Source organism: Ranitomeya imitator, chromosome 3, assembly GCF_032444005.1.
Source record: "Ranitomeya imitator isolate aRanImi1 chromosome 3, aRanImi1.pri, whole genome shotgun sequence".
Taxonomy (NCBI): Eukaryota; Metazoa; Chordata; class Amphibia; order Anura; family Dendrobatidae; genus Ranitomeya; species Ranitomeya imitator.
Genome location: NC_091284.1, coordinates 840403898 through 840415963, shown reverse-complemented (window position 1 = coordinate 840415963; position 12066 = coordinate 840403898). Strand labels below are relative to the sequence as shown.

The following is a 12066-nucleotide window of genomic DNA, read 5'->3' as shown; positions in this document are numbered from 1 at the left end:
TATACTACCTGTCCACCGTAGTCCAATTAATAACGAGTGTCCCACGATGATCTCCCCTATAGAACAGTGACATCGGGTGATGACACTGCTCTATAGGACCCTCAGTGACACACTGACAGGAGACAATGGCTCCTGCAGTGCATCACTGAGGTTACTATAGTTCATAGTCTCACTTTATGGCAATTGCTGTGTGGGAAAATTTCACATACAGCAATGCCATAAGTGAGGCTAGGGACTATTTTTTTACAGCAGCGGAGGAATACCTTCCTCCCGTCATTGTGTTTCTGGAGCCCCTAGAGAGCGGTCACATCAGCTGTTGCTGCCGTTCTCCATGGGAGATCGTCGTGGGACACTCGTGGATTTCTGTGGACAGGGAGTATATTGGTTGTTTGTTATTTTCACCTTTTTTACAGATGACACTGGCTTCGGGGATCAAAATGACAAGAAATGGAGAGTATGAAATCTATGTTTAATGTACTGTATGTCATGTATGTAATGTATGAATGTACTGTATGGAGTATGTATGGAGTATGTATGGAGTATGTATGTATGTATGTACTATGTATGTATGGAGTATGTTTGTATATATGTAGTATGTGCTGTATGTATGGAGTATGTATGGAGTATGTATGGAGTATTTTTTTTTTTCATTCAACACATTAGCCGGATGATGGGACTACTACTGTCCCATCATTGGCTAATGTGCCAGTCACTGTCAGTGTAGCAGGCATCGTCTGATGGGACTTGTAGTCCCATCGGACGATGCATGCACACACGCAGAGAGCCCCGGCACACACGCACAGAGCCAAGACAGCCCGCACAGAGCCCCGCAGCCCACACAGAGCCCCGCAGCCCGCACAGAGCCACGGCAGCCCGCACAGAGCCCTGCAGCCCGCACAGAGCCCCGGGACATAAGCACAGACCCCGCCCGCACACACACACACGCAGTCTCCGACCACACTTCATTATAGTGCATAATTGCACTATAGGAACTTTCGATTCCGGTTTCCGATATCGCACAAGTATCGGATCTCGGTATCGGAATTCCGATACAGCGTATATCGGCCGATACCCAATACTTGCAGTATCGGAATGCTCAACACTACTAACAACTGGTGTTTTCCCCTCAAGCCTTAAACATGCCTCAATCACACCTATCCTCAAAAAGCCCTCTCTTGACCCATCCTCTGTATCTAGCTATCGATCTATATCACTTCTCCCTTATGCCTCCAAGCTACTGGAACAACTTGTCCATCTTGAACTGTCCTAACTAAAGTCACCAATGACCTCTTAACCGCCAAGAGCAAGCGACACTACTCTGTCCTCCTCCTCCTGGACCCGTACTCTTCTTTTGACACAGTGGACCATTCCCTATTACTACAGACCCTTTCATCTCTTGGCATCGCAGACTTGGCCCTATCCTGGATCTCATCACACCTAACAGACCGGACATTCAGCGTCTCCCACTCACACACCACCTCCTCACCTCGCCACCTGTCTGTCGGAGTCCCGCAAGGTTCAGTCCTTGGGCCCCTGCTTTTCTCCATTTACACCTTTGGCCTGGGACAGCTCATAGAATCTCATGGCTTTCAGTATCATCTTTATGCTGATGACACACAGATCTACATCTCTGGACCAGATATCACCACCCTACTAACCAGAATCCCTCAATGTCTGTCCACTATTTCGTCCTTCTTCTCCGCTAGATTTCTGAAACTTAATATGGACAGAACAGAATTCATCATCTTTCCCTCATCTCATGTGACCTCCCCCCCCAACGAACCTATCCATGACAGTAAACGGCTGCCCACTCTCCCCAGTCCCACAAGCTCGCTGCCTCGGGGTAATCCTTGACACTGATCTCTCCTTCAAACCGCATATCCAAGCCCTTTCCACTTCCTGCCGCCTTCAACTCAAAAATATTTCACGGATCCGTACATTCCTAAACCAAGAATCTGCAAAAGCCCTAGTCCATGCCCTCATCATCTCCCGCCTTGACTACTGCAACCTCCTGCTCTGTGGCCTCCCCTCTAACACTCTCGCACCCCTCCAATCTATTCTAAACTCTGCTGCCCGACTAATCCACCTGTCCCCCCGCTATTCCCCGGCCTCTCCCCTCTATCAATCCCTTCGCTGGCTCCCCATTGCCCAGAGACTCCAGTACAAAACCCTAACCATGACGTACAAAGCCATCCACAACCTGTCTCCTCCATACATCTGTGACCTCGTCTCCCGGTACTTACCTGCACGCAACCTCCGATCCTCACAAGATCTCCTTCTCTACTCCCCTCTTATCTCTTCTTCCCACAATCGTATACAAGATTTCTCTCGCGTATCACCCCTACTCTGGAACTCTCTACCCCAACATATCAGACTCTCGCCTACCATCAAAACCTTCAAAAAGAACCTGAAGACTCACCTCTTCCGACAAGCCTACAACCTGCAGTAACCACCGATCAACCAAACCACTGCATGACCAGCTCTATCCTTGCCTACTGTATTCTCACCCATCCCTTGTAGATTGTGAGCCCTCGCGGGCAGGGTCCTCTCTCCTCCTGTATTCTCCCCCATCCCTTGTAGATTGTGAGCCCTCGCGGGCAGGGTCCTCTCTCCTCCTGTATCCTCACCCATCCCTTGTAGATTGTGAGCCCTCGCGGGCAGGGTCCTCTCCCCTCCTGTATCCTCACCCATCCCTTGTAGATTGTGAGCCCTCTCGGGCAGGGTCCTCTCCCCTCCTGTATCCTCACCCATCCCTTGTAGATTGTGAGCCCTCGCGGGCAGGGTCCTCTCTCCTCCTGTATCATCACCCATCCCTTGTAGATTGTGAGCCCTCGCGGGCAGGGTCCTCTCTCCTCCTGTATCCTCACCCATCCCTTGTAGATTGTGAGCCCTCGCGGGCAGGGTCCTCTCTCCTCCTGTATCCTCACCCATCCCTTGTAGATTGTGAGCCCTCGCGGGTAGGGTCCTCTCTCCTCCTGTACCAGTTATGACTTGTATTGTTTAAGATTATTGTACCTGTTTTTATTATGTATACCCCTCCTCACATGTAAAGCGCCATGGAATAAATGGTGCTATAATAATACATAATAATAATAATAATAGGATAAAAGTGATTGACATGGAATTATATCTCCAATATGAGTTGCCCACAAGGGCAATGGCGATACTCGGTACCGGGTCCGGTCACTCTTAAAGGGGATGTCACGGTGACTGCGACCTGGTCCGTGGCCCTGGGCACTCACTTAAAAAGGTGTAAAGTCTTTAAAGGGAATTTGGTAATAAAGTTTATTTGTGACACCACCTGTGGCTCTCGGTCAGAGTGACTGACGATGCTTAAAGGGGCCCTGTGGGGTGATGTTGCAACAAGATGGTGATGCTTCCTGTTATGAAAGGCAATTCAGAATCACAATGGACATGGAGGTCAGAGCACATACAGTGAACTGACAATAACCCAAAATAATAGAACGAGCTCTGAGACGTGGGAACTCTGCAGACCGCAATCCCTAAGCCTATCAAACCACACTAAAGGTAGCCGTGGAGCGCTCCTGACCAGAACCTAGGCGCCTCGTCACAGCCTGAGAAACTAGCTAATCCTGAAGATAGAAAAATAAGCCTACCTTGCCTCAGAGAAATTCCCCAAAGGAAAAGGCAGCCCCCCACATATAATGACTGTGAGTAAGATGAAAACACAAACATAGAAATGAAACAGATTTAGCAAAGTGAGGCCCGACTAGCTGAACAGAACGAGGATAGGGAAGATAACTTTGCGGTCAGCACAAAAACCTATAAAAAACCACGCAGAGGGGACAAAAAGACCCTCTGCACCGACTAACGGTACGGAGGTGGTCCCTCTGCGTCTCAGAGCTTCCAGCAGGCGAGAAAAACCAATAAAGCAAGCTGGACAGAAAAATAGCAACAAAATAACATTAGCAAAACTTAGCTTTGCAGAGCAGCAGGCCACAGGAATGATCCAGGGAAAAAACAAGTCCCACACTGAAACATTGACAGGAAGCATGGATCAAAGCATTAGGTGGAGTTAAGTAGAGAAGAAGCTAACGAGCTCACCAGATCACCTGAGGGAGGAAACTCAGAAGCTGCAGTACCACTTTCCTCCACAAACGGAAGATCCCAGAGAGAATCAGCCGAAGTACCACTTGTGACCACAGGAGTGAACTCTGCCACAGAATTCACAACAGCTTCCCACAGATAAAGCGGGGTCCCCAGGGCTCCAAAGGTGTATGGCAAAGATGGTGGGTTGCCGGCAAATAACGGATGACACAGAGTTGCAGTCTTTACCTGGTTTACTGATGGTAACAAGCCTCAGTCCAGGGTACCGGCAACAGGTGCAGAAGGCGTCCAAGCAGCCAGAAAACAAGTGGTAATTTTCCTTGGCAGGTCAGGTTGGGAGCCTTCCACTATGCGCTGGTTTTCTGGTCCCTTGCTACCTGTAGTTCGCTGGCAAGGTACCCCTTTTTTTCTCCTGTCCTGGGACAGTACGTGCATGGCAGGCAGCCTGAGCTGTTCTCTTGGGGTCTCTGACAGGGTGACTCCAGGCTCTATCTGCTGCTGTACCTCAGGTATGGGATGGGCAATTAACATACAGTCCTATGCCCTCTGGTTCTACTGTGGACCTTGCAGTTATCCACAATCTCGGGCTACCGATGCCTGGTTCCTGCGCGCTGGCTCACAAGAGGCCCAATCGCAGCCTCCCTGAGCTCCTAATCACTCCTCTCTCTTCACTGTCTGCTCCAGTCTAAACTAACTACTCCTCCAGACCAGGATGGAAATCAGGGAAGTTCCCCTAAAACCCGGTTTTGGGCTCCCCCTTCTGGCCTGGAGTTAGAATGTGTTAGGTGTAAGATTTACCTGCCAAAGGGATCCCTCCTGTCTCCAGGCATGGCACTACCCTCCCCGGAAGGCAGCATCACTGTGGTACCTGAACTCTTTGGATGCCACAAATATTCTTCACAGAGGTGCATGGAGCTATGGCCATGTCCGTTGCAAACCAACTGTGTATTGTCTTCCAGGACCTGTTTAATTGGAGCCTTCAATCACAGGGTATACCAGAACTGTGGAAGACCACCTGCCTGGCGCCGGCTCCTAAGACTACTTTCCAACTTCCCTACAAGACTATCGTCCAGTGGCCTTAACATCGCCTGCTATGAAGTCATTGGAGAGAATAATACTCACCTACTTGTGTCCGAGGGTGAGGCCTCCACTGACCCCCTGCAGTTTGCGTACCAGCAGAGTTTGGGGTGGATGATGCGGTGGTGTCTTTGTTACACACAGTACATTCATTCTTGGACAATGATGGATCTGTAGTGCGCGCCATGTTCTTTGACTTCTCATGTGCTTTCAATACCTTACAGTCGCCCTTACTATGTAATAAGCTGACCGATATGGCGGTAGATGAGGGGATGGTAAACTGGATAAACGACTACCTGAAGGACAGGCAGTTTGTAAGGATGGGGGAGGTGGTATCTGGCAGTGTACGGAGCAGTGCTGGAGCCCCTCAGGGTACAGTGCTGGCGCTCTTCCTCTTCACATTGTATACAGCTGACTTTCAGTATAAATCAGAATTTTGTCACCTCCAGAAATTCTCAGCTGACTCAGTGATTGCAGGTGGCATTGGGGTGGCTGGGGGAGGAGGAATATAGAAGGGCGGTTTCTGACTTTGGGGTTTGGTGCTGGACTAACTGTCAAGAACTAAATGTAAAGAAAACCAAGGAGTTGGTGGTAGTGTTGAGCATTCCAATACTGCAAATATCGGGTATCAGCCGATACCGAGTTCCGATACTTTTGCGATATCGGATACCGAAATCTGAAGTTTCCATAGTGCAACGATGCACTATAATGGAGTGTGGGCGGTGTGCAGCGCCCCAGAGATCTGGTCGTTGCAGTATGACACTCTGCCGCTAAGGGGAGTGATGGTACGTCTGATGGCACTGAAGGAATTCTCCTGACCAGGTATCACCAGAACACATTACACTTCACACTCCGGCCACTAGGGGGAGAAAAAGCCTTTATTTATTGGGCCACTCCTCACACTGGTAAAAATAGGGGTTGGATAGGAAGTTAGTCAGAAGCTGACTGGGTTGGATTCAGGCAACATCCCGTGGCAGGGGGTGTTGCAGGGAGAAGACACATGGGGGTCCCTGTCGGGCGTGGGAACCTGGCAGGTACCTAGCGAACAGAGCAGAACGTTACGGAAACGCGCCTGCACACCCTGCGGCGGTATCCTAAGAAAGAGACACAAAGCGAAGGGTATTGTGGAACAGTGAGAAACGAGATCAAGCACAAAGGAGAGCCAGTAGGAGTCGTGCTGTGAGACCGAGGCAACATCCTACTGAGGCGCGTAGCCGGTGGCCGGAACACCGCGGGAGTAACTGACTCTATGCCTTACTTCGAACTCCGCAGGACAGTTAATTATAGGTTGGCTGTCTACCTTAAATTTCCTACGAAGACAAAGGGGGAAACGCGTGGAGAGCGGCGTCTCTAGGGTCCCGGAAGAGCTCCGAGCCTTCCCGTCATACGGGTGCGTCCTAGCCATAACATATCTGGGGCACGAGAAACTAGTAACATCTGGAACTAAAGAGAGAGAGAGAAAGAACTAGAAAGAATTAGAAAGAACGAACGAACGAGAACAGAAGTTGTGAGGACAATTACGAATGCTCAGCAGGGTAGCACTACAACACACAGGCGCTAGTGGTAGACACTGATTTCCACCTGCAAAAGGAAATCTGGAAGTGCCCATCGGACCGGCCGGTCTCAGACAGCCCTGTTAACTGTGCTCTGGATTGCGGATCCTGAAGTCTTCAGTAAAGAGGTAAAGAGACTGCAACCCTGTGTCCTTGGTATTGACTGCACCTCACACCATCGCTACCTATACCACTGGGAAGCCCTGGGGACATACTTCACCTGTGGGAAGGTATACCATCCAGCTGCCATTCCATCACCCCAGCGGACCCCAAGCAGTGTCGGTCATCCTGACCGAACACCACAGGTGGTGTCACGAAACCTTGACAAACTCCTATCACCTTTTATTGGACGCCCCTTAGCAGGGTCACGGACCGGGTCCAGCCACCGTGACAACCCCAGAACTGAGACAGAAAGGACCGGTACCGAGTGACCTGTGGCCCTGTGTCTGGGGGCGATCCAGGTGCGTGGGTGGAGACTGCGTGTGTGTGTGCGGGTGGGGTCTGTGCGGGCCTGCCGGTGGTCTGTGCGGGCTGCTGGGGGTCTGTGTGGGCCTGCTGCGGCTCTGTGCGGGCCGCCGGGGGTCTGTGCGGGCTGCTGGGGGTCTGTGCGGGCCTGCCGGGGCTCTGTGCAGGCTGCTGGGGGTCTCTGCGGGCTGCCGGGGGTCTCTGTGGGCTGCCGGGGGTCTGTGCAGGCCTGCTGGGGCTCTGTGCGGGCTGCCAAGGGTCTGTGCGGGCTGCTGGGGGTCTGTGCGGCCTGCCGGGGGTCTGTGCGGGCCTGCCGGGGGTCTGTATGGGCCTGCCGGGGCTCTGTGCTGGCTGCTGGGGCTCTGTGTGGGCTGCCAGGGGTCTGTGCGTGTGTGCAGGCATCGTCCGATGGGACTACAAGTCCCATTGGACGATGCCTGCTACAGTGACAGTGATTGACACATTAGCCAATGATGGCACAGTAGTAGAATGTTAAAAAAAAAAAAAAAAAATACTACATACATACTGTTAGGGGTCAAGTTCCCGCTTCTGCACAGGGGGAATCTCAGGCCATTTCTGCTGCGGTCTCCCATTCTTCTCCTGCCGCAGTGGAACCTGCTCAGCGGAGACGTCGGTCCTTGCGTCTGGCTCAGTCTCGCTCTGTGCTTAGGCTTGCTGTTGCTTTTCCAGCTTTTGCCATTAAAGCCAGTGAGCGGACGCTTTTGGGACTAAGTCCTGCTTTTTCCCTTCTGAGCATGCCCAGGGTGAGATCTCCCGTTGGAGATCGAGGGTCACATGCTCAGATGTTGCAGTGGTTCCCATTGGTCCTCCTGGAAGGTCCTGAAAGGGCTAACTTCTGTGGCAGTTTCCCATTGGTCCTTTATTGGAAGGTCCTGAACGTGCTGCAGCTATATAAGCTTCGCATGACCGCACGGCCATTCGCTAGTGTACATTTTGTATGCATGTGTTTGTTGTGAGTGCAAGTCGTTCATTAAATACCCCTACCCTATTGTATGACTGTTCGCCTAAGGAGTATGGCTGCTACCTAGCGCCCGACTAATCTCTCAACGTGTTACACACGAATCAGCGTCTATTTCTGTGACCGCCAGTGCGGCGCCACGCGCCAGTAGTGCGCTTCCTAACCCACGTATTCAGTGGTGTCTGTCAGCACGGCACAGTTCGCACTTCGATGCTCTTACTATACCTAACACACCCAGTTGCAGTGTGGTGCGCAAGTAGTCTGAACGGACTTCAACCCTGAGTCTTGGGATTGAGTTCGCTGACTACTTGCTTGCACTCATTAGTGCGGTATTGCGGACCTGTGACTTTACAGGGTTCGCTTCCACCGCCATATAGCGCTGCCATTTACTAGCAGCAGGTTTTTCACCTGCACGGTGGACCCCGGACTGCGAACGCACCAATATTAATTCATCTTATACTTGGTGCGTTCCGCCAGTCCTAACACATACTACATACATACTACATACATAGTACATACATACTACATACATGCAACATACATACATACTACGTACATACTACATACATACTACATACATACAGTACAGACCAAAAGTTTGGGCACCTTCTCATTTAAAGAATTTTCTGTATTTTTATGTCTATGAAAATTGTAAATTCACACTGAAGGCATCAAAACTATGAATTAACACACGAGCAATTATATACTTAACAAAAAAGTGTGAAACAACTGAAATTATCTCTTATATTCTAGGTTCTTCAAAGTAGCCACCTTTTGCTTTGATGACTGCTTTGCACACTCTTGGCATTCTCTTGAACGCTCATTAAGGCCTCTTTCACACGGGTCGGTATGAGTCCGTCGCTATGCGTCGGGCCGACGTACCGACGCACGTTGTGAAATTTGTGTACGACGTGGGTAGCGGATGCAGTTTTTCAACGCATCCGCTACCCATTCTGAAGTCCGGGGAGGAGGGGCGGAGTTTCGGCCGCGCATGCGCGGTAGAAAAAGGCAGACGCGACGGACAAAAAAGTTCACTTGAATGTTTTTTTCGTGCCGAAGGTCCGCCAAAACAACGTGCATCGGTACTGTAGTATACTGGCAGCAGGGACATTGTGGACTCTTGTCTTGCTCCGCCATGCATAGATTTAAATGGGGTTCTCTGGTCTCCCGATATAGAACACTTATCATCAGGAGAGGTCATCAATACTGCACTGGGGGAGGTCCAACATTTGGCACTCCGACAATTAAGGAGAATCGGAGCAGAGTTGCAGTAGTTGGCTGCTACATAGTGCATGGAGCTATACGGTGGAGCGCCATTGAACGCTTACCACCGCAGCTAATAACAGCTGATCAAAGGTGGTGTCAGGTGTTGGACCACTAAAAATCTGATATTGATGATTTATCCCACCTTATAGATAATCAATATCATGTGACTGGAGAAACCCTTCAATCTATAGTACGTGGGTCATTGAGTTGCACACTTCATGACTGTGGTATTATTATCAGCCTGCCGAGGGATTCAAAGCATTTTCCAAGTTGTTGATCACAAACTGCCAGGATTTTACTGCAGCAGTGGGATTAATTTACTGATAAACTGAGGTATTGACCTAATAGCTCATGTGCCTCTAGTGGACTGGACCCAAAAGGACTCCACCCAGCACCTCTCACATCACTGCTGAACATTCTATAAATCATCCACCTCCAGCCCGGATCACTAAGAAACGTGGGACCATGTGAGGCTGAGAGACGTCCGTAGCTACAAGGTAAGTAATAGAATGATAAATCCCCAACAACCAAGTCCCATCATGGGCAAAGAGCAACGGGAGGGACCATCTATGGCTCATTATTGTCAACAGCAGAGATGTTTAATTCTAGACAAGGAACCACAGGAGGAGAACATTGAAAGTGAGAGGACAGGAGTAATAATTCATACGGTGGTAGGGAAAATATATACAGGGTGGTAGGTAGTGGGGTCATCTCCTGCTAGTGTGAGGGAACCTATTAGCATTGTGGATCTACATCATAACAAGCATAAAATATAAAACCTCTTCAGAATTTTAGGAGATGGGAAGAATCTCCACCCAAAAGGTCTTCACGTTCTTGACATCAACAGCTGTATCATCATTTCTTATATTTTCTTACATTCATCTAGGTGGCACTGAGGATTGGCTGGAAAAATCTTTTACTTTTTATCAATTTTATTGATCTCTATTATAACTTTATGTCAATTTCAAGTCAAAAGAATAAAAGTGAATAATGTATAAGTTAATATTTGTGACGGAGTATCTACACAAGGTTTGGATGAGTTCACATTGATGCCGGGCTGAATCATGGTGTCAATCAATATCTCCGGTGCTTACACAAGTGTCTTCATCCTGGATGGGGTCCCGGGCTTCGAATCTTCTCATGTGTGGATATCGATCCCTATCTTTCTCATGTACGTCATAGCTGTCCTGGGGAACCTCTTGATGCTGCTCCTTGTCATGATGGCACCTCGGCTGCACAGTCCCATGTATTATTTCCTCTGCACTTTGTCACTCACTGATCTGGTTCTGTCAAGCTCCATTGCCCTGAAAATGCTCTGCATCTTCTGGCTCAATCACAAGGAGATCCCTTTCTTATCCTGCCTTGTACAGATGTTCTTCATCCACTGTTTCACCTCACTAGAGTCTGGAGTCCTCATGGCCATGGCCTTTGATAGATACATCGCCATCTGTAATCCCTTTCACTATGTAAGTACTTTAACCAACACATTAATAGGAAAAATGATCCTAGCGCTTGTGATAAGAGGAACTATCATAGTGACCCCTTGCCCATGGATGGCCAGTAGACTCCCATACTGTCATAGTCACCACATCCCTCACGCTTACTGTGACCACATGGCGGTTGTGAAGTTGGCCTGTACCGACACCACCATCAACAGTGCCTATGGCTTAACCGTGGTCTTGATAGTCATTGTATTTGACATATCATGCATTGCCATATCCTATGTCTTGATATTGAGGGCGGTTTTGAGACTTTCGTCTAAGAACGCCAAGAATAAAGCTTTTGGAACTTGTACATCTCACATTTGTATCATCCTCATGTTCTACACCCTGGGACTGTTTTCCTTCCTAACTTAGGCTACGTTCACATTAGCGTTGCGCCGCTGTTGCGTCGGCGACGCAGCGGCGACGCAGCGGCGACGCGCCCCTATGTTTAACATAGGGGACGCGTGCGTTTTTTGGGTGGCGTTTTTCGCCACGTGCGTCGTTTCCGACGCTAGCGTCGGACGCAAGAAAATGCAACAAGTTGCATTTTCTGTGCGTCCGATTTTTGTCAAAAACGACGCACGCGTCGCAAAACGCGGCGCAACGCTAATGTGAACGTAGCCTTATAGAATAGGTCATATAGGTCATATAGCTCCATATATCCATGTGATCCTGTCCAACCTCTACCTCCTCATCCCACCCACTCTAAACCCCATCATCTATGGTGTGAAGACCAAGGAGATCCGCACTGCAGCTCTTCATTTCTTTAGACGCTCTGCAACATAGGATGTCATCTGGGTAGGACTTATAATCATTTCCTTCTTCGCAAGGTACTTAAGAAACATCATCTTCACATTCACTGCTCTCTAAAAGGGATTGTCATGGATGACGATGGCATGTTAGTCTTGGTCACAAACGGTCATGTGTGATGCAGACTAATCTACCTATATGATGGGTAGGGTCTCCATCATTGACTACTGAGTCTCAGCCCAAAGACACCTCTTTTCCTCCATGATGTATGAAGCACTGTGCCATGCAGACATGGCCTCGTCTCTTGTCTATTAATCAATATTAGATCTGAATGTGTCTTAACATTGCACCATATCCAGGGGAAGACACAGAAAAAGGACGAGTCTCTTTTTGGAGTGTTTTTTTTACCAATGCTAACGCACTT

General features: G+C 49.3%; 1 protein-coding gene across 1 annotated transcript; it reads left to right on the top strand.

Annotated features, from left to right (window-relative positions):
* The first annotated feature begins 10472 nt into the window (after positions 1–10472).
* On the top strand, positions 10473–11678 carry LOC138671857 (olfactory receptor 52N2-like). Its single transcript, XM_069759987.1, has 2 exons — positions 10473–11245; positions 11522–11678. Exons 1-2 carry the CDS (start codon positions 10473–10475, stop codon positions 11676–11678), a joined length of 930 nt encoding a protein of 309 aa, XP_069616088.1.
* The last annotated feature ends 388 nt before the right edge of the window (positions 11679–12066 follow it).